The sequence below is a fragment of the Diospyros lotus genome, chromosome 7 (assembly GCF_014633365.1).
Source record: "Diospyros lotus cultivar Yz01 chromosome 7, ASM1463336v1, whole genome shotgun sequence".
NCBI lineage: Eukaryota > Viridiplantae > Streptophyta > Magnoliopsida > Ericales > Ebenaceae > Diospyros > Diospyros lotus.
The window spans coordinates 32,605,018-32,630,175 of record NC_068344.1 but is presented as its reverse complement, the minus strand read 5'-3'; the positions used below and the strand labels follow the sequence as shown (position 1 = coordinate 32,630,175).

General features: G+C 35.4%; 1 protein-coding gene across 5 annotated transcripts; it reads right to left on the bottom strand.

Moving 5' to 3' along the window:
- Positions 1–4,578: 4,578 nt before the first annotated feature.
- Positions 4,579–23,544, bottom strand: LOC127805840 (receptor-like protein 9b). Of its 5 annotated transcripts, XM_052342644.1 has the most exons (6): positions 23,014–23,137; positions 22,892–22,911; positions 22,091–22,246; positions 16,611–16,769; positions 10,646–10,804; positions 4,579–6,952 (listed from the first exon to the last, which is right to left on the bottom strand). In XM_052342644.1, exons 3-6 carry the CDS (start codon positions 22,227–22,229, stop codon positions 4,743–4,745), a joined length of 2,667 nt encoding a protein of 888 aa, XP_052198604.1. In that variant the 5' UTR covers positions 22,230–22,246; positions 22,892–22,911; positions 23,014–23,137; the 3' UTR covers positions 4,579–4,742. The 5 variants fall into 5 exon arrangements, with proteins under 5 accessions (XP_052198604.1, XP_052198600.1, XP_052198603.1 ...); XM_052342640.1 differs by lacking the exon at positions 22,892–22,911 and having other exon boundaries at positions 23,014–23,543; XM_052342643.1 differs by lacking the exon at positions 22,892–22,911 and having other exon boundaries at positions 23,001–23,141.
- Positions 23,545–25,158: the final 1,614 nt, after the last annotated feature.

The window sequence follows — 25,158 nt, the reverse complement described above, 5'->3', positions numbered from 1 at the left end:
AAGCAGTGTAGGACCCTGAGGGGGTCTTCAATAGGTTAGTCTTCTAAAGTTAAGAGTAAGCAGCCTAGGATTTAACCTGCGGGGGCAAAACAATAGTTAGAAGGCCACGTAGGGGAGTCCCCCACATAGGCCTTCTGACGGCCAAGTCAAACAACGTTATGAGAAATACATCCAATGCATGTTGCAAATAATATGCATGACATTATCGATATGTGCATAAATGCTCATATTTATATTGATGAATAGTTGCTCGTGAATAATAACTCCTTCATGAATAGTACTATTGAAACAACTGTCTGACCCTTAAGTAACGATTGGCCTTGAAGAACCAACTGACCATTTGAATGCTTGAGAGCAAAATAGAGTTCTTATCCCCTAAAACGATTCCCCTTAATGAAGAGACAAACTGCCTATTTACAGAGGAGGGAGTGAAGGACACGTGACAGTCATCCCAAATTTCCTAGGGGACACGTGGCAACCATCTAGAACTTCTTGGATATCATATTTTTGAAATATTCCTGACATATTTCACAACATATTCGACTCAAGGGGTTTGAAGAAGCACGGGGTCTAAGGACCGAGTGGATCTCGGTTGTGGCCACTCTTCGGTGGCCACAATTTCATCCGAGTGGGCAGGGCTGAATAGGGCTGACAATTTTTGACACGACCCGATTACACAACACGAAACGACACGGAGTTAAGCGGGTTAGGGTTGGGGCTAATGGGTTCAGGTCATAAACGGGTCAACTCATTTATGACACGATTATTTTCGTGTCTTAGGCGGGTTAACCCATCTAACCCGTTTAGATACGTAATAATCCGTTTAATTACACGGGTTAACGGGTTGACCCGAACACGTTAACATGATTATATACGAAATGACATTTTTTAATTAAAAGGGTTGTTGGGATGATTGTATTTTATTTTCTTTTTGGTTGACTGTATTTTATTTTGTATGTTAGATGCCTTTTATTATGTGTTGATTGTTGAGGATATTCCTATTTTAACAAGTTAAACGTGTTTTATTCGTGTTAATAGGTTTTTATTCGTGTTAACGTGTCGTGTTGTGTTTGTTTAATAAGTGGGTTACCACGTCGTGTCGTGTGTGATCTGTTTAACTTGTTTGTTAAACGAGTTATGCATGTTGTGTCGTATAACTCGTTTAATAAACATGTCTGTGTTAGGGTTGAGGGTTTTGACATGATTAGTTAATCATGTCATGTTTATGTTTGTTATAATCGTGTTATACGTGTGTCTCAACATGACCTGATGATGACCTGCCAACTTGTTTTGCCACCTCTAAGGTCGGCCCTAAGATTTTAGGGGCACTATGTGAAATTTGTTATGGAGCCCTCTATGACTATATTTAAAAATAAAATTAATGTGAATAAATTTTTTTATTATATAAAATTCACAATATTTCACTTTAAATTTACTCTTTTAACATTTTTAGATGAAAAATCAATAATTAAACTATTAAAATTAATTTGTTCAAACAAATGTTTTTCAATAGACACCATCGTAAATCAATTAGTGTAGATTCACTAATAATAGAGGGATCACAAATATTAAAATATATACACAAAATTAATTAATAATTTAAGGGCTAATAAAAAAAAAATCAAAAGATATACTTGATCATAAGTCACACAATAGGATGATTAGGGCGAAAATGGAATTGCTCAAGAGAAGACGTAATTGTAAAATCGATTGGATTGAAGACCTACACCTGCACAGATTGATAGCATATGCCAGTGACAATAGATGATCACAAAATTGAGAAGGAGAGGAACTGAGAAAGACAATGGAGTCGTGGCCATTGCCAGACACAAGAAAATAGTTGTGATACAATCATACAAGGGAGATATTGAGATTAATTAAAAATACATGAAATAATTGTGAGGGGATAAGTGCCATTGATTATTGATAAAGGAATGTAGAAGATTAAGATTAATTAAAAATTTATAATGATGCACATGAGAATAGTTATTGATAAAAAAAAAGGTAGGAGATTGAGATTAATTAAAAAATTACAATGACTTGAAATTGGCATGACCCTAAAATCTCTTCAATTTTTAAATTTACTGTTTTTAATTAATTTTATTTTTTTAACATGTGAAGGTTATCATGTCGTTTGATTATTTGAATCCTTGTTATAGTTGTTCTTTTTCATGCTGGAAACATGAATCTGATAAATATGATTCATCCATATGCATCTTGTATTAATTTTGATTTCATTTCTTTTGGATAATTCTGAAGCCCAGGAGATTGCGTTTTCTTAAAATCTGGTATCTTGCATGGACCATGGGCCATGGAGCACACTGGTATTTGGAAACATGAATTTGTGGCCTTTCCTAATGAATTGCATAGATTCTGGTTCTTTTCAACTTTAAGCCTCTTCATTACTAATCAATTAGTAAAATGCAGGGTAAAGACTGTGTTCAAATACGATACATCCTTGTACTTGAGTACGTGCCATGGGATACTCCTTTTTAGGGAGAACTATTCCCTATTAAGCAATTTCTCCTAATCTTTTTTATTTTTATTTTTAAAGAATGAAAAATCTCAACCATTCTGCAATTTAACATTCACTGGTCCATCCATGTAATCTCCTAACACTCCCCAAAAACAGGACAAAAAATATGGCAAAACCATACCCAGTACTCCTCTTGTTTTGTCTGCCAGATCATGAAGTCAATTCATTGCTTCGCTAGGTTTTAGTGGATCATGAATTAACAATGAATAGTTGGCTTGGAAAACCTGAATTGACTAGGAGAATTATTAAGTTATTTTCTTGTTGGATCTAGGAGATCATGACCTGTTGATTCAAGATGAGAATCTCTGGGTTTTCTGTTCATTTTTTTAATGTTTAGTTCTTAAATTATTTAAAATTACTTTGCTTAGTGTCCCTACACAGTGATATTAATGCTTGATATGTTGTTACACGCATAATGAGATAAATAACTAATATTTTTTTTATAGATAAAAATGAGAGTTTTTTTAGATATGTATTGCTCAAAAATAACCTAAGCAGCCTAAGGCGTGGCCTGTGTGCCACGTGGCTCGAGCCTAGTAGCACGGCCTGACAATTGTGCCCTAAAGCCCTTGAATTAGCATGACACGGTCTAATTAGCCTATTTGACACATCTACTTGAATATTAATTTTTAATGTAAAATTATTTAAAGTTTTACATTATGATTTCATGTGTTTCGTAAAATATTTGACACTAGAAAGTAATTCACAGATGAAAATATTTTACACAAAAAGTTATTTTTATTTTATTTTATAGTGTTCTATTTGCATGTAAAGAAAATATTTTTCAAAAATTAACTATACTTAGAATTACCACTCTTACGTAATCCTTTATTAGTCGTACTCTTAATTTCGGTAAAAGAAGTAAATTGCAAATGGAGGCTTTGCCTCCCCTTATCCATACTTATATATATATATATGTATGTAAGTATGTATGCATATTTATGTATTAATTTATATACATAAACATTTATCTGAAGGTGGTCTTATAGAATGAAAGAAAATTTATGAGTTTTTGTATGGAAAAAGAAGATGATTTACCAAAATTATTTTGGTAAGTCATTTTTACTTTGTAAAACATTTTAGCTATAAAAATATTTTACCTAGTTTTTATCTTCTAAACATTGAAAAAGATGTAACTGAACAAAGCTTAAGAAGCAAAATTATTAAACTACCATTTTTTGGAACTTAAATTTCTTGATAAATTTGGCAATAAAGATTCATCTTGTAATTGATTTTTAAATGAGGTACATTAATCATTGTATGGCACCGAATATCAGGTGGTAAAACTCCAACATATGAGTGTAACGGAGATAAGGATATTAAGGTGGTTGTCATACAAGAAAGAATATGATTAGAAGTTAGATTATTTTTAATAAGGTTAAAATGACTCCTCTTAAAATATAAAAAGATGCAAGATACAACTAAATAATTTGGTCATTAGAGAAAAAGATCAATAGAGGTTCTTGCGAGGAGATTGATGAAATATAATAATTTTTAGCAAGAGCGATAAAGAAAGACCAAAAAAAAAAAATAAAAAACTTGATAGAAAATTTTCAGGTATGATAGAAAATATATTTTTATAGATCGAGATGTTTAACGAGTTAAAATTTATATAATTGACGATATTCAATATGATTGAGGCTTGATAAGAATTTATGACAAATTTTTTACTGAGCTAACGGAGATTTCAAGTGATTATTGGTTTATAATTTGCAATTGTCTAGAATTAGAGTTTAATGTTTATTTCTTATTTTCTACATTGTTACAAACAATAAGTGCTGCACCAAATTTTATAATTGTTATTCACCTAGCATGTATATTTAAAAAGAAAGGAGGACTTTGTTGCTTTTAATGCTTTTATTATTCTATCCTAACTTCTTAGATAGAATTAGCTGCTTTTAATCACCCAAAACCAATTTTTTGAAGTCAACCTTTACATAGGCGTGAGAAATATAAGAAGGCTGAGTAAGCAGTTTAGTTAAATGGTGGGCAACTCAATGCTAGATTGTGGGAAAAAAATAACTCATAAAGAGTTGCTAGGAGATGAGAAATATTAATGTAGTGCTCAAAACAAAGCTAAGATATTTCGACATTGGGCATCAAATATATGTTAATCATTCACAGGTGCATGACAACAAAATTTAGAAAATCAAATTATCATGTACCTATCAAGTAGAACAAACTTGTTATGTACATTAAACCTTCTTTAGATGGGTGATCGCTTATGTAGGAACTTGGCTTTGAACTTCCAAAGGTTACCCATAACGAAGTAGTAGCAAGAGGCAATGAAAACCTCAATGAAGTGGAACCATACTCGTCTCCAATGAGGATTTATGTATAAAATTCCTGCAATAACTAGTAACACAGTCAAGTAAGACCCTGCAAAGCTCATATAGAAAGTGCCCATGTCAATAAAGCCAAATTCCACTTCACTGCCATTGTTGGGTGATGCTATTGGCGGGGGCGAATTGCAACCATTTGCAACTTCTTCTCCACAAAGGAGTGAATTTCCAATGTAGCTACTCCCATCAAAAGTTTGAAATTGGTTTGGTCCTTGAGGTATCCTTCCACTTAAGTTGTTGTAAGACACGTTGAATTTTGCCAGATAGTGTAAACCTGTGAGTTTATAGGGGATATTCCCTTGCAAGCTGTTGTAGGAAAGATCCAAGCTCTCTATGTTCTCCAAGTTGGAGAAAGTTGCAGGGATTGGTCCAGTCAAGTTGTTGTGGGACAAGTTCAATGATTTGATATGGCTAAGATTGCCAATTCCAGGTGGTATACAACCAGTCAATTTGTTGTTGGAGAGATCAATTGCGGAGAAGAGGTCTAGAGGAACTCCCTTGTAATACAGAGATATTCCTTTTGTTGTGAACTCCATGTGATCATACTCCAATTTGTAACGGAATTGGGCCGTTTTTGCAACGGTTTTGAAATCATCTAATGATGATGTCAATTTTTTATCTATAGAAGTAAAAATCTCTCCGTCGTTGCCACTTTCATCTTCGATGGTATGCAAGCAATGTGGAATATCACCAATGAAGTTGTTCCAAGAAAGATTAATGACGGTTAACATGGACAGGTGACATACTTGATTTGGAATATTTCCCTCAAAACTGTTATTATTCAAGAGAAGCTTTTGCATTTGGGAGAGGTTCCCAATCCACTTCGGAATATCTTTGCTGAAGCGGTTATTAGAAAGATCAAGTATCGTCAGCCCAGAGCTGTTATGAAAGCCCTCTGGGAAAGGACCACTTAGCCTATTATTTGACAACCAAACGAATTCCACATCTGACAAGTTTGAAAAACAAGATGGCACAATTCCTGTGAAGTAATTATTTGAGAGGTCCAACACAATCAGATTATGAAGCTCACAAAATTCAATTGGGATAGGTCCTTCAAAATTATTGTTGGACAAGGAAAGGACCCATAAAGACCACCATTGATTCCAAATCCATCCTGGATTAATCTTTCCTGCTAATTGATTGTGACCCACATTCAACACTACCAACGAGTTTATTAACAAGCTATCTGGAATTTGTGTGAAGTGATTGTTGTCTAGAAGTAAAAAATTAATTGTGCTTGAGTTTGTTTGAGGGGGTAGGATAGGACCTGTCAAGTAGTTGTTTGATAGGCTCAACAATCTCAAGGACTCACAAGCCTTGGCCAAATTCACTGGTATTTTTCCAGATAATCGATTGTTTGATAAATCTAGATATTTTAAAGAGGTTAGGTCACCCAATGAGGAAGGAATATCACCTTTGAGGCCATTTGTAGACATGTTTAAATATACTAAACGTGGAAAGATACTAGCAAGTTTGTAAGGGATGTAGCCTTCAATATGATTGTTGGATATGTCCAAAATGGAAAGCCCTGTTATGGGATTCAAAGGCAACTGTAAAATTGGTCCATGTAATGAATTGTCTGGCATAACAAGACTTACCAATCTAGAATTATTCTCCAACAACCAATTCGGCCACTTCCCGTTAAAATCAATTTGAGAGAGCTCAATCACTTGAAGTTCATTTTGATGGTAGAGGAAATGGGGAAAACCTACGGAGCAGTTGCTAGATTCCGTATCAGATAGACGGATAATTGCTAATTGGAAACTTGGGGTGGAGGAATGACATTCCCTTTCCACCACCAACTTGTTGTTAAGGCTTTCAAGGACCTTAAGTTTGGAATGGTTTAAAAATGACTTGAATGAAACTGGAACATCAAATTGATTATTTGAAAGTGCAAGGTATTTCAAGGTTGTTAGATTGACAAGTGGAGAAAAAGCGATATTTCCATTGAAATAATTGGAAGAGATATCCAGAAAACGAAGTGATGTCAAGTTGGCTAAGCACCAAGGTAAGGTGCCCAGATGTTCATTTCCCCTAATGTTGAGTTCTTGAAGAGTCTTCAATTGGCACAAACCTGAAAAATACATAACATATTGAAGAAATGTTAGTTGGTGATTTATCAAGTAGAAGAATAATTTTTTTTTTTTTTACTTTTTGATATATAGAAACTAAGAAATGTCCACACTAAGGGACGTAAGAAGATTTGAACTTCTAACCTCATGTTTACTAAGAGGAATGGTTTACCACCTTGGCCATCATTGGGAGACTTTTTTTATTTTACCTTCCCTAGTGAGGTAGCATTCTTGCATTGACAACACTCGAGGAAGGGACATCATCACTCCTATGCTTGAAAGAAAGTCATTGCTAATAAGAGTGCATTTGATAACATTTAATTGGAAAATAAAACATTTTCCAACTTGTATGGAAAATAAAACCATCTCCCCCTTAGATGAAATTTTTCATGAAAAATAGGCCAAAACATACTCTAATGGTTATACCTTGGAATTCAATTCCATTGAAAATGTAGTGTGTCTAACGATAAATATGAAATTCAATTCCTTAAATGTGATATTTTTCATGGAAGTTCCATGCTATCAAACACATATTTTTATCCAAGAACAAATTTTCTAAGCTACTAAAGCTCTCCAAGCCTAGCTACAAAAAATATCGAGTTTAGAGACCCAAAAAGTCTACCTCTCACTGGTTAGAGACGAATTTCGAACCGTCTCTAAAAGGCTCGTCGCCAACCAATTAGAGATAGATTTTTGCTTCTATCTCTAGTTTAAAGATGAAATTTTTTCCATCTCAAAAAAACAAAAATTTCTCTTTGATTTGGTTGTGTAATCAGTTTTAAAATTTATCAAATTTTACATTTAGAAATGAAATTTTTCCGTATCTAAACTTGGAGATAGAATTTATTTCATCTCTATTTCGGATTAGAGACATAATTTTTGTCTCTAAGATGAGGTATGGATTAAAAAAAATTTAGAGACAAGAAATTTCGTCTCTAAATCAGTTATGGAGAAAAAAATTAATTTTTATTTCTATCACTGGTCGCTAGCCACCATCCATGGCAAATTTCAATGATCAGAATCGATCATCAATATGGCCTTAGTCTGGTGATTAACATATCCAAAAACTAAAACGATCCAACAGTCAAATCTCAATAGATCTAGAAATTAATTCCTTAGAAAAAGGTTACCCATTTCTGAAAGGGCATCATCGGCCATAGTCCATGGCAGATTCCAAGAATCGAAACCTATCATTAGAATGGCCTTGGTCTAGTGACTAATATACCCAAAAACTAAAATGATCAAACAGTCGGATTTCAATAGATCTAAAAATTAATTTTTTTAAAAAATGGTACTCATTTTTGAAAGGCATCATTGGCCACCATCGATGGTAGATTCTAACAATCGAAAATCGAAATCAATCATCCGAATCACCTTGATCTGGTGACGTCAATATACCCCAAAACTAAAATGATCCAATGGTTGGATCTTACTGGATCTAAAAATTAAAATTGGAGAACTTTAAGTTCTTATCTTAAATCAGAGAAACTCTAATCACATGTATTCAGGACAACACAAATGAGAGATAAGGGACTATTGGATGAGAGAAGGAGAAGGCGAGTGTACGGTCAGTAATTGCCGGTTGGGGAAGAAGAGGAGAAAGAGACACAAGCAAGAGGGAAAGGAATAGGTGAAGGCAGAGGATAAGAAGAGAAGGGGGAGAAAAAAATTAATGTGGAGGCAAGTAGACGATCGGTGGCTACTGGTTGAAAAAGAAGAGGAGAAGGAGACAAAAGTGAGAGGGAGAGGAACACACGAAGGTGGAGGAAAAGAGAAGAAGGATGAGAAACAAACGAAGGCACATGAGAGCTGATGGCTAGTAGCTGTTAGGCAGAGAAGAAAATGAGAAGAAGACAGGTAAGTGATAAAGGAACAGGCGAAGGTAAAGGAGAAGAGGAAGGGATTTCACCTTTTGCACCCAAGGAAGAGGAGGAGACACTACAACAAATTTTGGATTAAGAGGCATTTAAAAATGCCTTAATAGATAGTTTCTTGAGGCATTTTAACTATTAGGGCATTAATAATAATGCCCCATGTAACTGTGCCCCAAAAACGTATTGAGGCACTTACAAATGCCTTAAAAACAATTATAAATTTAAGTTTGTTGCAACGCTTAAAAATGCCTAAAAAATTACTGTAAATTTATTTTTCATATCCCCCACAAGGCCTTCTCTTAATTCTAACTTACTTCTCCCTCGACTCGAACCCTAAACCTTTCCTTCTTCTTGCACACGCGTGACCACCTAATCTGCACATCATCTTATTAATATATGTGTCTATGTGTATTTTATAGTATATCTAAGTTTCATTAGAATTATTCTATTGGGGCACTTAAGATTTGTCTATTAGGACACTTCATCAGAGTGTCTTGTTAAAATTATTTTAATGGGGCATTTCAAAAATTATGCCCTATTAGATTTATCTATTAAGACACTTATATTTGTCTATTAGGGCATTTCATTGTTGTGCCTCATTAGAATTGTTATATTGAGGCACTTTATTAAATTGTGCCTTAAAATGATATTTTATAAGGCACTTAATTATTGTGCCTCATTAAAGTTATTCTATTGGGGTACTTTTTTAAATTGTGCCTTAAAATGGTATTTTAGAGGACACTTTCTAAAAAATGCCCTAAAAAAGATGCCTCAACAAATCATTTTTGTTGTAGTGAAACAATGAAGGCAAATATATAATATATATATATATAGAGAGAGAGAGGGGGGGGGGGGGAAATTCTGTCTCTAATTTGTCTCAGTTCAAATTAGAGAGGGAAAATTCTGTCTTGACTAAAATAACCATCAAAGATGAAAAATTATTTTCGGTGTCTAAAATTAGAGACAAACATTTTTCATCTTTAATTTCCTTTCAGGCGAAAAAAATCATATTCTGAAATAACCTTTAGATTCCGTCTCTGAGAGCATGCAAAATTCATAAACAAAATTTTTGTCTCTGATTTCGAAAAAAAACCTTTAGATGAATTTATAGATGGAAAATTCCATCTCTGATTCCATCCTTGACAAAAAAAACTTTTGAAGATAAGACTTGTTTTTGTCTCTAAGCCGTCTCTAAAAGAAATTTCGGTTATTTTGATCAGTCATCTCAAAATCCGTCTTTGTTATTCGTCTCTAAATTTGATTTTTTTTTTTTTGTAATGCCTGTAAATATGACATATCATCAATTATATGATTAAGAAAACACGAGGTCGCGAGCATTAGGAAGGAAGTACATCTCAATAAGGATATTAAACTACTTAAGAGAGTTATCCTAACTTTACCCAATCAAATAATAAATTTTCATAGAAGGCAAGAGTTTGCAGCTCCTCAAAAGGAAGAGACAGACAAGCATTGAAATAAATTGTCGCATTGATGTAGCATTGAAATAAATTATATATATATATGAATCAATGTCTTGACCGATTGAAATAATCTTAGAGAAGGCTATATGATGTTATCCATGCCACTCAAAGACAAGTCAAGAACCTCTAAGTCATTGAAGCCTAGTTTTACGTCAAAAGCCTACTTTCACAAATGGAAGTATTTCTTTAATGTAGATCTTAAATGGCATGTTAGTGATCTCTATGAAGATTGGTTTCTAGAAGATCATCTCCTTAGTATAACAGTAATGCCATCAGATTGTGCATCTATCCAAAAAGCATACCAAGTTGGAGTGGGAGGAAAGGAGCAGAGATCACTTACCGTTGATGTCAATTGATCCTCCAATATCATTATATGAAAGATCCAGAAACTTTAGGCTTGAAATGCCACCAATAGATGTTAGAATAGTACTGCTATTTAAACTGTTGTAACTAATATCGAGGAGTTCAAGATTGCTCAGTCTCGAAAGTCTTCCAAAACCTGTGAAAGGGATTGCTTAATATAGTGCTAAAACTCATTAAAATAGCTAAGCAAAAGACATATATACATATATACATATATATATATATATATATATATAAGAGGGGGCAACAATAGACTTTCATTTTCAACCCAGCTAATGAACAACTATAGCATAAGTTGAGAGACCAGAAATAGATCACATTAAAATTTTTGAATTTTTTAAATTATTTTTTATAGGTTTGATTTTTGTACCTTCCTATATTCTAGCAACTGGTATACATAGAGATTCCCAATTTTTTCATAGGAACTGGAGAAATTCTTATAATGGAGTGGTCAGTTAGATGAACTACTTATTTTGTGATTTTCAAATAATAAACTCTAATTAAATATATGAGAGAAGTACTTAAAGTGATAATTGGAAGTGAATTATATATTTTGAAAATTCTGAATTAAATAATCATTCAAATACATTCCCAAATGCAATGTTATGCTGCATAGAGTACAAGAGAGAAACGTGAAAAATATTTGAGATGAATTTGAATTATATGAAATCTCTTATGAGGATGTTATATATAAAAAGATCTTATTTTCTGTCTTTTTATTGTTAGGAATACAACCTGGGCTATGATTCTATCTATTCCCTTTCTTAAGTTTGTGAAATTCTTTCTTGAACCATGGAAGATTAGTAATCTAATAGCAGAAGTGAATTTTTATTTTTTGTTACATCCAATAACTAAAAGCTCCATAACTAATTCCCTTCTTCTTGAAGGGTTATTATTTTGCAAAAGTAAATCTAGGGTAGAATTGGATTTACTAGTTGTTATATGTATTTTCTGCTCGCATGAAGCGGGTTGGACTCGACCCTGCAAGCCGGCCCAATCACTCGAAACCCAACAGGCCCATGGTCAAGGTCATCAGTTCCAGGCCGCACATCGCCTAACTTCGAGCTCAGATCGCGGGACCAAACAGGCTTTAAACGAGCTCCCAGCGACGTAATCAGTTCGCAGACTGTAAGACCAATCGGCTCGTAGATTGACCATTCAGTTCGCATGAGCGAGAAAATCACGGAATAATGATGGGCTAGACATCATTTTGGCCTCTCGCCCGGCCCATCTCTTGGCCCATGACAGTCCCATCCTGGCCTTATACCAACCTGCATCAACATTATTGCAGCCTTTACTGGGTATTCGCGTGCCCGCCTCAAATCTCATCCACATTAATGAGGGACTAGTCAGCGCCATACTGCCACCTGGGAAACCTCACCGGCGCCAGTATTCAGTCCCATCACCTGCAAAAGCACAAGACATGTGGAAATGACATCTCCTCCTCCTATATTTAGCTGGCTCTCTTCAGAGCCAAGGTACGTGCTCATTCTCTGGCTTGCTAATACACAGCTTTTTTCCTTACTTACTGGGGCGTCGGAGTACTTGTAAGGGCCGGCCGCCGGAGCGCTGACCGAACTTTCCAAATCTCTCTGGTGCGTTTTCTCTTTTCCCTTTTCGCATTCATTTCTCAGGACGGGCAAAACGAATCACAGTCGACCAAATCCAAACGTCGACATTTTGGCGCTAGAAGGAGGGCTTGTTCCGATCGATAAAGATGCCGAGAGAAAGAAACACCAGAAGATCTGAAGTGGTGACCAATTAGCCTGGAAATCATGTTAATCAACTACCGAAAGTTCCACCAGTCGGGGGCGCAGTCGCAACCGCTGCAACTACTTCTGTACCCCCACATTTTGGAGCCACCTCTGCCATCCCCGTGTGGGTTCCCTGCCAATCTGCGGCCCCTACCCCTGCAACGAAGGTGATATAGGCTTGGCAGGAGCGTCAAGAAGTGCTAGAGGGTATAGTCATGCAGCTCGCTGATACAGTTAGGATATTGGCCCAAGCGTAAGTTCGCGTAGCCCAAATGCAGGTGAAGGCCACGCCACCTCGGCAACGTGGGAATTCACCTTGTGGGGAAAGCTCGGTCAGGGTTAGCCCAGGCCGTGCCACATATTGTAGATCGCGAGACCTCGAGAATAAGAGGCGGCGTATGCCGCGAGATTGCTATTCGCCAGAGCAAACCAGTGGACAGGAGAAGCGATCTCGTATTGGGCAGTCTATGGATTAGGACCCCACCATGGAAGGACTACTACAGAGGGTCTAACAGTTGGAGGCAAGATATGGGATTCATGATCAGAGGGAAGTTCGCGAAGAGATGACCCCACTCTCTAGGGAAATCAAATTGGAGCCTCTCCCTCGTAGATTCAAGACCCCTAATATCACTTAATATAGCGGAGATGGCGATCCATATGACCATTTAAATGCTTTCAACGTCCTGATGGACCTCCAGACTTCAAGTTCACTAGTGAAATGCCGTGTCTTCCCCTTGACCTTGGGAGATATACCTTGAACTTGGCTAAGAAGTCTCCGTCCTCGCAGCATCTGTACCTGGGAGGAGTGTTAGAGAAAATTTATAGGTCAATACAGGTCGCTTAAGAGGCAACTTGCCTCGACCTATCACCTCGCTACCGTGTTCCAACAACCCAATGAATCCCTGAAGGATTACATTGAGAGGTTCAGGCATGAAGTCAATACTGTTGATAACCCATCGGATGAAAGTACTTTGACTGTGATATCTGCGGGGCTTCGGAAAGATGGAAAGCTCTATGAGAGTATCTACAAATCCCCCGTAAGGGACTTGGGCGAGTTCTACGAACGAGCTGCGAAGGAGGTCAGATGGAGGAGACCTTTTGCTCCAGGAAGCTGGATGGCATAAAAGAATGAGATTGGAAGCACCGGCCACAACAAGAAGAGTGACAATGGCGATGATGATCAGGTTGCTAAGAACTTAAGGAACGAGTTAAAGTTACGAATGACCTGCACACCAAGGTCACTATGACAACTACAGTATCTTGTCCAACACTTAAGATAGGATCTTCACTACTAAGAAGGGCGAGGAGGATTTTGGGAGGCCTAATCCCATAAGGACCCCCAACAGATTCAGAAATAAGGACAAGTCATGTGCTTACCACGACGAAGTGGGTCACAACACCTCCGAGTGTCGAGCGTTGAAAGACGCGATCGAGGACTTGATCGGAAAAGGCCGCTTGCATGATTATGTGGTGCAACCAGAATACTAAAAGCCTCAGTAATCGGCTCAACCAGAGACTTGTCGAGCTCCCGAGCAGGATTGAGCACCTACGATCGCATAAGGATGGCTATCATCGATAGCGGGCTACAAAAATTACAACATGAAGATTCGAGTTTAGTGCTATAATGTCGGTGATACCGGGTTGCGCCTTGTTCTTCATATAGCTCAAAAGGCCAGCGACCGAACACTAGGCCAGAACTGCGAAGGCCCCCATATTATCGAACAAAGCCTGGGAAATGGAGCGTATCGATGGGGTTATTATCCCACAGACTTGGAATGTGGAGCATCTCCGTCCTTACTCCCAATGAGCATAACTTATTCTTACTTATGCTTCAGCTTTTACAAATAATTCTGATTGGAATTTATCGATTTTCATTCTGTAAGCTCTTTACTCTTGTTAAATATTCGATTGAATGTCCTTAAAAATGGGAGTAGAGACACTATGGTTTGCGAACTGGGGCCTATTCATCTTAGCCTCCGTGTTATGGTTTGCGGCTTATCTGAGCATTCATCTTGGTCCTCCCCCAGGTCGTGGTTTGCAAGCTGAGGACCATTCATCTTGACTTAATGTCATGATTTGGTACCTACTGGGAAACCACTTCCATTAATTATTCCGAACTAAGGGTTCACTAGCTGGGGTCCTTTCATCTTGACTCAAGTCATGGTCTGCGACCTACCTAGATGTTCCCTGTCAGCTCGTTAAATTTGCAAAAAGCCATGATATGTTAGCTGAGATCGCAGCACGATCTACCTGGACATATAGCTTGGCGACGTAGATTAAACTCTCGACATAGCCATGTTATGTTAGTTAGGACTGCACCACGATCTACCTGAACATATATCTTGGCAAGATTTCTGATATGATCCATATACTATCTCTCTATGACGTATTGACCAAGACTCAGATCAATCTGGTTATCATCACATAAATCAACTATTATTATCTTGCCGTTACAGTTGAAAGCCATGGTATGTTAGCTGAGATCGCAACACGATATGTCTGGACATATAGCTTGGCAATGCAAATTTATCTCAACAGAATACAACTTTATCAAGTTTTCTACGAAGCCGTGGTATGGTCTCGCTCGCCACAAAGTTATAGTCCATAATCTGTTGGACGAGCAGCACGAGATGGCATGATCTGTAGCTATTGGGCAGAAGTCAGGCAGATCGAGAGATCGCATAGCCCGCTTCAACCAACGTGCATCACCTCTCAGTCTGCGAATACACTAAGAGCTTGGGGGGGCTAATGTTATATGTATTTTCTGCTCGCATGAAGCGGGTTGGACTCAACCCTGTAAGCCGGCCTAATCACCCGAAGCCCAACAGGCCCATGGTCGAGGTCGTCAGTTCCAGGCCGCACGTCGTCTAACTTCGAGCTCAGATCGCGAGACTAAGCAGGCTTTAAAAGAGCTCCCAGCGACATAATCAGTTCGCAGTTCGCAGACCGCAAAACCAATCGGCTCGTAGACTGACCATTCAGCTCGCATGAGCGAGAAGATCACGAAATAATGGTGGGCTAGACATCATTCCGGCCTCTCGCCCGACCTAATTTTTGGCCCATGACGGTCCCATCCTGGCCCTATATCAGCCTGTATCAACATTATTGCAGCCTCTACTGGGTATTCGCGTGCCCGCCTCAAATCCCATCCACATTAATGAGGGACCAGTTAGCGCCATACTGCCACCTAGGAAACCTCACCGGCGCCAGTATTCAGTCCCATCACTTGCAAAAGCACAAGACATGTGGAGAGGACATCTCCTCCTCTTATATTTAGCTGGCTCTTTTTAGAGCCAAGGTACGTGCTCACTCTCTGGCTTGCTAATACACAGCTTTTTTCCTTACTTACTGGGGCGTCGGAGTACTTGCAGGGGCCGGCCGCCAGAGCGTTGACCGAACCTTCTAAATCTCTCTGGTGCGTTTTCTCTTTTCCCTTTTCGCATTCATTTCTCAGGACGGGCAAAACGAATCACGGTCGACCAAATCCAAACATCGACACTAGTCAAATCAGATGATGTTCCCATCATGTAATTGGATGAAAGATGTAGGGACCTCAAAGATAAAATTTTACCAACAAATATTAAAATGGTACTATTGAGTTGGTTAATTACTACTTAAATCAAGAAGTTTAAGATTGGTCAACATTGAAAGTCTTTTAAAATTTATAAAAAAAAATTGAATTAATTAATAGTCGTGAGTATTAGGAAGGAAGTACATCTCAATAAGGATATTAAACTACTTAAGAGAGTTATCCTAACTTTACCCAATCAAATAATAAATTTTCATAGAAGGCAAGAGTTTGCAGCTCCTCAAAAGGAAGAGACAGACAAGCATTGAAATAAATTGTCGCATTGATGTAGCATTGAAATAAATTATATATATATATATATGAATCAATGTCTTGACCGATTGAAATAATCTTAGAGAAGGCTATATGATGTTATCCATGCCACTCAAAGACAAGTCAAGAACCTCTAAGTCATTGAAGCCTAGTTTTACGTCAAAAGCCTACTTTCACAAATGGAAGTATTTCTTTAATGTAGATCTTAAATGGCATGTTAGTGATCTCTATGAAGATTGGTTTCTAGAAGATCATCTCCTTAGTATAACAGTAATGCCATCAGATTGTGCATCTATCCAAAAAGCATACCAAGTTGGAGTGGAAGGAAAGGAGCAGAGATCACTTACTGTTGATGTCAATTGATCCTCCAATATTATTATCTGAAAGATCCAGAAACTTTAGGCTTGAAATGCCACCAATAGATGTTAGAATAGTACTGCTATTTAAATAGTTGGAACTAAGATCGAGGAGTTCAAGATTGCTCAGTCTCGAAAGTCTTCCAAAACCTGTGAAAGGGATTGCTTAATATAGTGCTAAAACTCATTAAAATAGCTAAACAAAAGACAAATATACATATATACATATACATATATATATATATATATAAGAGGTGGCAACAATAGACTTTCATTTTCAACCCAGCTAATGAACTACTATAGCATAAGTTGAGAGACCAGAAATAGATCACATTAAAATTTTTGAATTTTTTAAATTATTTTTTATAGGTTTGATTTTTGTACCTTCCTATATTCTAGCAACTGGTATACATAGAGATTCCCAATTTTTTCATAGGAAATGGAGAAATTCTTATAATGGAGTGGTCAGTTAGATGAACTACTTATTTGTGATTTACAGATAATAAACTCTAATTAAATATATGAGAGAAGTACTTAAAGTGATAATTGGAAGTGAATTATATATTTTGAAAATTCTGAATTAAATAATCATTCAAATACATTCCTAAATGCAATGTTATGTTGCATAGAGTACAAGAGAGAAACGTGAAAAATATTTGAGATGAATTTGAATTATATGAAATCTCTTATGAGGATGTTATATATAAAAATATCTTATTTTCTGTCTTTTTATTGTTAGGAATACAACCTGGGCTATGATTCTATCTATTCCCTTTCTTAAGTTTGTGAAATTCTTTCTTGAATCATGGAAGATTAGTAATCTAATAGCAGAAGTGATTTTTTTTTTTTTACATCCAATAACTAAAAGCTCCATAACTAATTCCCTTCTTCTTGAAGGGTTATTATTTTGCAAAAGTAAATCTAGCCTAGAACTGAACTTACTAGTCAAGTCAGATGATGTTTCCATCATGTAATTGGATGAAAGATGTAGGGACCTCAAAGATAAAATTTCACCAACAAATATTAAAATGGTACTATTAAGTTGGTTAATTACTACTTAAATCAAGAAATTTAAGATTGGTCAATATCGAAAGTCTTTTAAAATTTATAAAAAAAAATTGAATTAATTAATATTCTCCTCTAGAATTCAAAAGAAAAAATTTAAAAACATAAATAAAATACATAATAAACTATGAATAGAAAAGCCTTCATTCTTAAACTAATGGAGCTAAATAATTGACACACAAGTGAAGAGTCTTCTAACCTCCAATCCTTTGTATAATTAAGATAGAATTGGATCCCTCTTTTGGAAGCGTTGCTACACTCATCTACGTTCTTCCCATTAATAGCAATTGGCAGATTGATTACCCACTCAAGAAGGTAATTAAAATGTCCTATTTGGGTAGTTGATAAAAGCTTTGAGGTGCAACAGGACAATCCCCTCTTGCTCCTAATACCCATGACATCACATCCCATTTACCAACACCAATACTACCATTGTTATCATCCAAAGCCATGTATGAGGAATGGCACTTCCGATGTTTTTCCCCAAGGTCTTCATCTCCTTGGTCACATCGTTCTTTTTATTTGTTTTTCAAGAAACAAGCTACCACTTTTGTTTCGATTCTAAAGTTATTTAGAAAGGGAACTGGTCATGGTCTTCTTACCTTAATTATATAGAGATAGTGATGTGGAGGAGATATAATTAGTTATATAGAAGATTTGAATTTGGTATGTTTTACAATTTTTTTATTAGTTTGTAAATGGTAATACTGAATTTTAAGTTACAAGTAGTTAAGGAAACAAAAATAGAGATCCTTCTTTACTCGTGGGGGTATTTTTTCTCTTCTTTGATACACAAAAAAACTATAAATATTAGGAAAAACATGGATGTAGAAGTTTTATATGAAAGTATAAGGGATATATTGGAGTGTCACATGCTTTTTTTTTTTGTCATGCTCTGTATTGCTAGGACTAGAACTAGAATATTTCATGAGTTGGATTTAAATATTTACTAGTGATTTTTTGTACCCTTAACAAATGTAGCTCAAAAATCTTTTAAGGCTAATCTTTTGGCTGATTAATTTAGCGTGCATGATTTATGAGTTATTATATACACTAGAGTTTTATTTAGTACATACATAAAAAGTTAATTGCAAATTTTTCATAATAAAAAATAAATAAATCTAAAAAAAAAAGTGCTTGAAGTGGCATTATAAAAATAATTTATTTGGAAATTCCAAAAAGATCATTGAATATTAAGTTCTCCAAAAGAAATGTGATGGATGCATATAAAGAGAACATTAGTACATCATGCAAAATGAGATGAATTTCAATTATATATGAACTCTCTTATGACATATGGCAGATTTTGTGTTTGAATGGATTATTTTCTGCTTTATAATGATCAGGGGAGCAATTTTTAAAGTTTGAGCATTACTACTACATTTCACTTTTTAGATAAGTAATCTTGTAGTTAAAAAAGATAGTTAAAATGTTTTATAATTAGCATGTTGTATAATAAATCAAAGCATTACTACTAAAATTCCTTTCTTCCCAAAATAAGAATTTGAAGATGATCAGCTTAGAAAGTCTTTTAAAATCTATGAAAGATTCAAAATTGGCTAAAGTCATATGTAGCTCCCTCACCTTTTCTCATTTAACCACTTAACCCCCCTCAACTAAAGGAGGGACCTATTAGGTCCCTAACTTCTAATTTAGAGCCTCTTAAACACTTCAGCGGAGGAATCTATCTGCGTGCAATACACGCGCTCATATTTCTATCAGACAAACCTAAGTAAAAATCTTTCCCTAAAAAGAACTCTTGCCTTGCTGTTACTCTCGCCCATGCCATTGATATCGCGCTTAGCTTAGCCTACACTGCTTTTACTCCCCACTAGAGAGTTGGCCCACTAGCCTAGCGCGCTGAGGACGAGCAGCAGCGACGACGGTTTCTTCATGGGTAGGAAGAAGGCGACGGAAGCAAGTAAGGCGGTTGGGCCATCAGTTGAAGATGTCTTGAAGGCGTTCAGGATTAAGCCGTCGGACAGTATACCGATGGGGTCTCGAGCGTTTGGTAAGGATATAGAACCTCAGGAGGCTCTGCTTCCTCAAGCGGAGAAGTTGAAGGAGAAGGAGATGAAGCAAAGGATGACAAGAGGCTCTGTAAGGGAGTCCAAGAGTGCTCTTCAGCAAGACGGAGATGGGTCCAAGACACTAAGATCTAAGGCGAAGGGTAAGGAAGCTGGTTCACGGCCCTCTGTTTCCGTAAAAAACTCAGCTTGAGGGATTGACAGTAAAATCGAGGACTCTCTAGCGCATATCATGGATGATTCCTTAAACCCAGCCATCATCTCGAGCATGACAAGGGAGAAGATGAGCAAAGATGACAATTTGGTGGCGTCGGATGACAGTTTGGTGGAGTCAGATACGCGAGATGCAGTGCTGGAAACAGGGGAGAAGAAAACAGGGGGTGCGGAAGTCCCTTTTTTCTCACCTATTGAGGCCCAAGACAGGAGCTTAAAAGACAAGGGGATGAGCATTCGTGAGTCCCATGATCAAGTGGCACCTGGTTTAAATGGCAATCCAGTGGAGGGGATCTCGGTTTGTGCAGCAAAAACAGGGAAGAAGAAAACAGGTCCTTGAATTTATGTGGTAGATTGGGCGACCCAGCTACTGTGGTGATGACCCAAGAGCATGCTTCAGTTCAGGTCCTTGAGGCACATCTACGGTCCTCAAATCCACTCCAATTAATGGGTGTATGTCAATGGGATGTTGAAAAGAAGATGCTGTCGGATGTTGTTACAGGTGATGAAAAACAGAAAATGGGGCTTCTGGAAGGAGAGGAGGCATGAATTGATTTTTTCTTAATAATCTAATATGAATAAAGTTGATCTTCACGTTTATAATATAAAATTAAATTAAAGTTTCTTAACATATAAATTTACACTTGACTTGAAAGGATATAACATTTACATTTTTTAAATATTGATATTCTAAAAAATTAAAGTTACAGTAAATAATAATAAAATAATAAGTAAAAAATAATAAATATAAAAAAATTACAGCAATCAGCAATAATATAAACTATTAGCTCTCATTTCTCTCATTCACATGCTTCTCAGTGATGTTTACTTCACGCGCCTATTGACTCGACTGTGAGAGGGTTGATGGATTTTAAATTATAAGTTAGAGTGTTGAAGAGACTCTAAATTAAAAGTTGAGGGATCTAATAGGTCCCTTTTAAGTTGAGGGGCCTAAGTAGTTAAATGAAAAAAGAAAAAGGTGAGGAGGTCACATATGACTTTAGCCCTTCAAAATTAGTAAGCATAGTGATGCATAAAGCAAAGGATAAATACACCACGAAAATTGAGATGAATTAAAGCAAAGGATAAATACACCACGAAAATTGAGATGAATTAAAGCAAAGGATAAATACACCATGAAAACTGAGATGAATTTTAGTTACGAGCATAAATATATATGAAGGGATTGATTATTTTTGAAGATAATAAGCCCATTAAGGATGAGTAGTCTTTTAGGAAAAATTAGTTTTTCATGTTTTTTAACTAACAGACACCTTGTTTAACCTTTTATATATTAAAATTTAATATATTCACAAACTTTAAGATCACATTAAAATTTTTATATTTTTAAATATATTTTTTTGTAGGTTTGATTTTTGTTTAATTTTGTGTATCTTGCTATATTCTAGCAACTGGTGTAGGTAGAGACTCTCAATTTTTTGTGGGGGTGTTTAGTTAGATGAATTTTTTTCATGATTTACAAATAATGAACTCTAATTAATACACGAGGGGGGTACTTTAAAGTGACAATTGAAAGTGAATTATTTTGAAAATTCCAAATTAAATAATCATTCAAATAGATTCCTAAATGCATTGTTAAGTTTCATAAAGAGCATGAGAGACATGTGAAAATATTTGAGATAAATTTGAATTATATGAACTATTTTATGTGTATATTACGTATAGATTATTTTACTTTTTGTCATTTTGTAATTAAGGATACAATTTTAATTGTAGGCAACTTGGGCCATGATTCTATCTATCCCCCTCTGGATTGCACTTTGGAAGATCAAGAGTGATTTATATATATATATATATATATATTTTTTTTTTATAACTGGAACCTCCATAACTAATTCCTTCTCAAGTCTTAAAGGGCTATTGTTTTGCAAAAGTTAGTCTAGCATGGAAGTGAACTCACTATTCAAATCAATTGATGTTCTCATATTATTGCTAGCAAGAAATAGGGATGTCAAAGATAATATTTCACCAACAAATTCTAAAATGGTACCATTAAAGTAGTTATAACACAAATCAAGAACTTTGATCAACATGAAAAGTCTTTTAAAACTTGTAAAAGAAAATGATATTTCATCACGTCATTATATGCAAAAGTAAGTAAACTTATTGTTTTGCAAAAGTAAGTTCGGCATAAAGTGAACTTACTATTCAAATCAATTGATGCTTCCATCCAATTTAATGCAAGAGAGAGAGATCTCAAAGATGATATTTCACCAACAAATTCTAAGATGGTATCATTGAATTGATTTTCACTTAAATCAAGAACTTCAACATTGATCAACATCGAAAATCTTTTAAAACCTGCAAGAAAAAAATTTAAATTAATAAATATCGTCGTCTAGAATTTTAGAAATAAAAACAAAAAACATAAATGAAATACATATTAAACTATAAATAAATAAAAACTTCATTATCAGTCCAACTCAGCTAAATAAATGTTATTCAAGTCAAAGGTCTTGAGCTCTTCAAAGAGAAGAAATAGTGAAGAATTGAAATACCACCCATAATTTTCTAATCTCCACCTATTAATAGCAGTTGAAGTGTTGTGAGCTCTTTAAAGAGAAGAAATAGCGAAGAATTGAAATACCACCCATAATTTTCTAATCTCCACCTATTAATATCAGTTGAAGTGTTTCTACACTCAACTGCTTCCCATTAATAGCAATTGATAGATTGATTATCCACCGAAGAAAATAATTGAAGAGTCACCATTTGGGTAGATGATAAAAGCTTTAAGACGCAGCTAGGCAATCATCTCTTGCTCCCAACACCCATGATGTCACATCTCATTTTGCATCCAAGTATACTTACTCAAGTAATCGGATCTTGCGATGACGTTAAAGGATATAGATCCAGGGATTTCAAAGATGAAATTTAACTAACTAATATCAAAATAGTGTAATTTAATTTGTTAGAACTCAAATTAAGAATTCCAAGATTGGTTACCATGGAAAGTATTTCAAAACCTGAAAAAAAAATTGAATAAATAAATACTCTTGTGTAAAATGTGAGAAACAAAAATTAAAAACATAAATAAAATACAAAAGGAACTTACGAATAAAAAATACCTTCATTATCAACCCAACCAACTAAACCATTTCCACTCAAGTTAAGAGCCTTGAGCTCTTCAAAAGGAAGAAATAGTGAAGCGTTGAAATGCCACTCATAATTTCCTAATCTCCAATCCCATGTACCAGTAAGAGAGATTTTGACCACTCTCTTTGAATTATTGCTACATTCAACTGCTTCCCATTGACAGCAATTGGCATTTCGATTATCCACCCAAGAAGGTAAAGAGGTGCCACTTGGGTCGTTGATAGAAGCTTTAAGGTGCAACAGCGCAATCCTCTCTTGCTCCCAACACCCATGACAACACATCCCATTTACCAATACCAACACTATCATTGTTATCATCTTAAGCCATGGATGAGGAGTAGTACTTCCTGCGTTTTTCACGAAGGTATACATCTCTCTTTATTCCTACTGGTTTTTCTCTTCGTTTTTCAAGCAGCAAGTTGCACTTGTGTCTCTACTGTAAAGCCATTTATATACAGAATTGGCATCGATCTTCATTAAATAAAGAGACAAGTGGAGGAGACTTACATTGACTGGGATATGTAAGAAGACTTGGAAATATGGCATGTCTTACAAAATTATATAAAGAGACAAGTGGAGGAGAGCTGCATTGACTAAGATATGTAATAGAAGACTTGAAATTATTGCTTACAAAATTATATAAAGAGACAAGATGAGGAGACTTGCATTGAATAGGATATGTAAGAGAAGACTTGGAAACATGGCATGCCTTACAACTTATTCCACACGTTTGAAAATGGTAGGGTTGATTTTTTCTTTTTATTTACCACAAAAACTAGAAGTTCCACGTTAAAATTTGGAGGGATTTTTTCTTTTTTATTTACTTGTGTTTTTTTTATATAACTAGTAAGTGTAACTCAAAACTTTTAAGTAATATATTGCTAGAATATTTTCTTCTATTTTTACATGAAAAAAACTATAATGTTCATATTAAGAAACATGAAAAGATTCAAACTTATAATGTTATGTTTTCTTAGGAAGGATCTACCATTACCTAAGTTATTCTTGTGAAGATGTTGGTATATATCTCACTTTGAACTATACATGAACAAAGTTTAATATTCTATAAAAATCATTTGAATTGGAAAAACACTAAATAACCACGCTTTTTTAAATATAAATATTTATGTTCATGATTGAATGTAATTTGATATCCATAACTATCAAAATTTTAAAAATTTCTACACGTGTTCAACTTCATATAAGTGGAGATCTATTGTATAACTCATGAAAGAGGATTTTCATATTCTAGAATGTAACACTATAGCACAAAAATAATAATAATTTCATCTCTTTTGTTTTTTTCCATTGTTATCTATTTTGTTTTTCCATGACTGAGTCGGAAAGCTAAAGTTATATTTGATGGAGAATTTAATTATGAAAGGAACATGTAATTGACAAAGCAGTTTGGAAAATAATTAAGAGTTTGATAGCTAATAGAAATACATTAATAAAAAAGAGATTGAGCACCCATTTGAGCCCATTGAATGAATACTTACATTTGTAAAGTGGTCACGGAAGACTTGATTTCTTTTTTTTAAAACATGGAAGACTTGACTTGTAGAGTTGAATCATTTATGCATCGTGTTACATGTATCGACAGGATGACAAATTCGATGACCGAATCAGACTTAATAGATCGAATTTCACCATTGATCATCAAGGCGCCGCAGACAGGAGAAGTCCGAACTTCATGAAGTCTGATCGGGTTTACTTCATAAAACTTGATCGGGGTTCATCTAGAGGCGACAATGACAAATTAGGTGAGTATTTTTGTCATTTGACACATTTGATCATCTTCTCAATAACTCAATTATTTATACAAATAATATTTTTTTTATAATATGATTGTCGTAAAAACTATACAAGTCTTTTCACTCAATTTAAAGAGAAATATGCATAAAAAACTTTATTACTAATTATTAAGGGTAACTAAGGACTTGACTTTAAATAAAGTTGAAAATAGTAATTATTATTAGGAAAATTCTATTCCCAACCACTCATTTTACTCTTCTGAGTCATTTTTTAATATACCTGAAATATCTTTATTTAAAAATTCATTTTTACTCTCTTTATTGCAACCACTTTCTCCCTCAATAAACTACTAGTCAGCCATC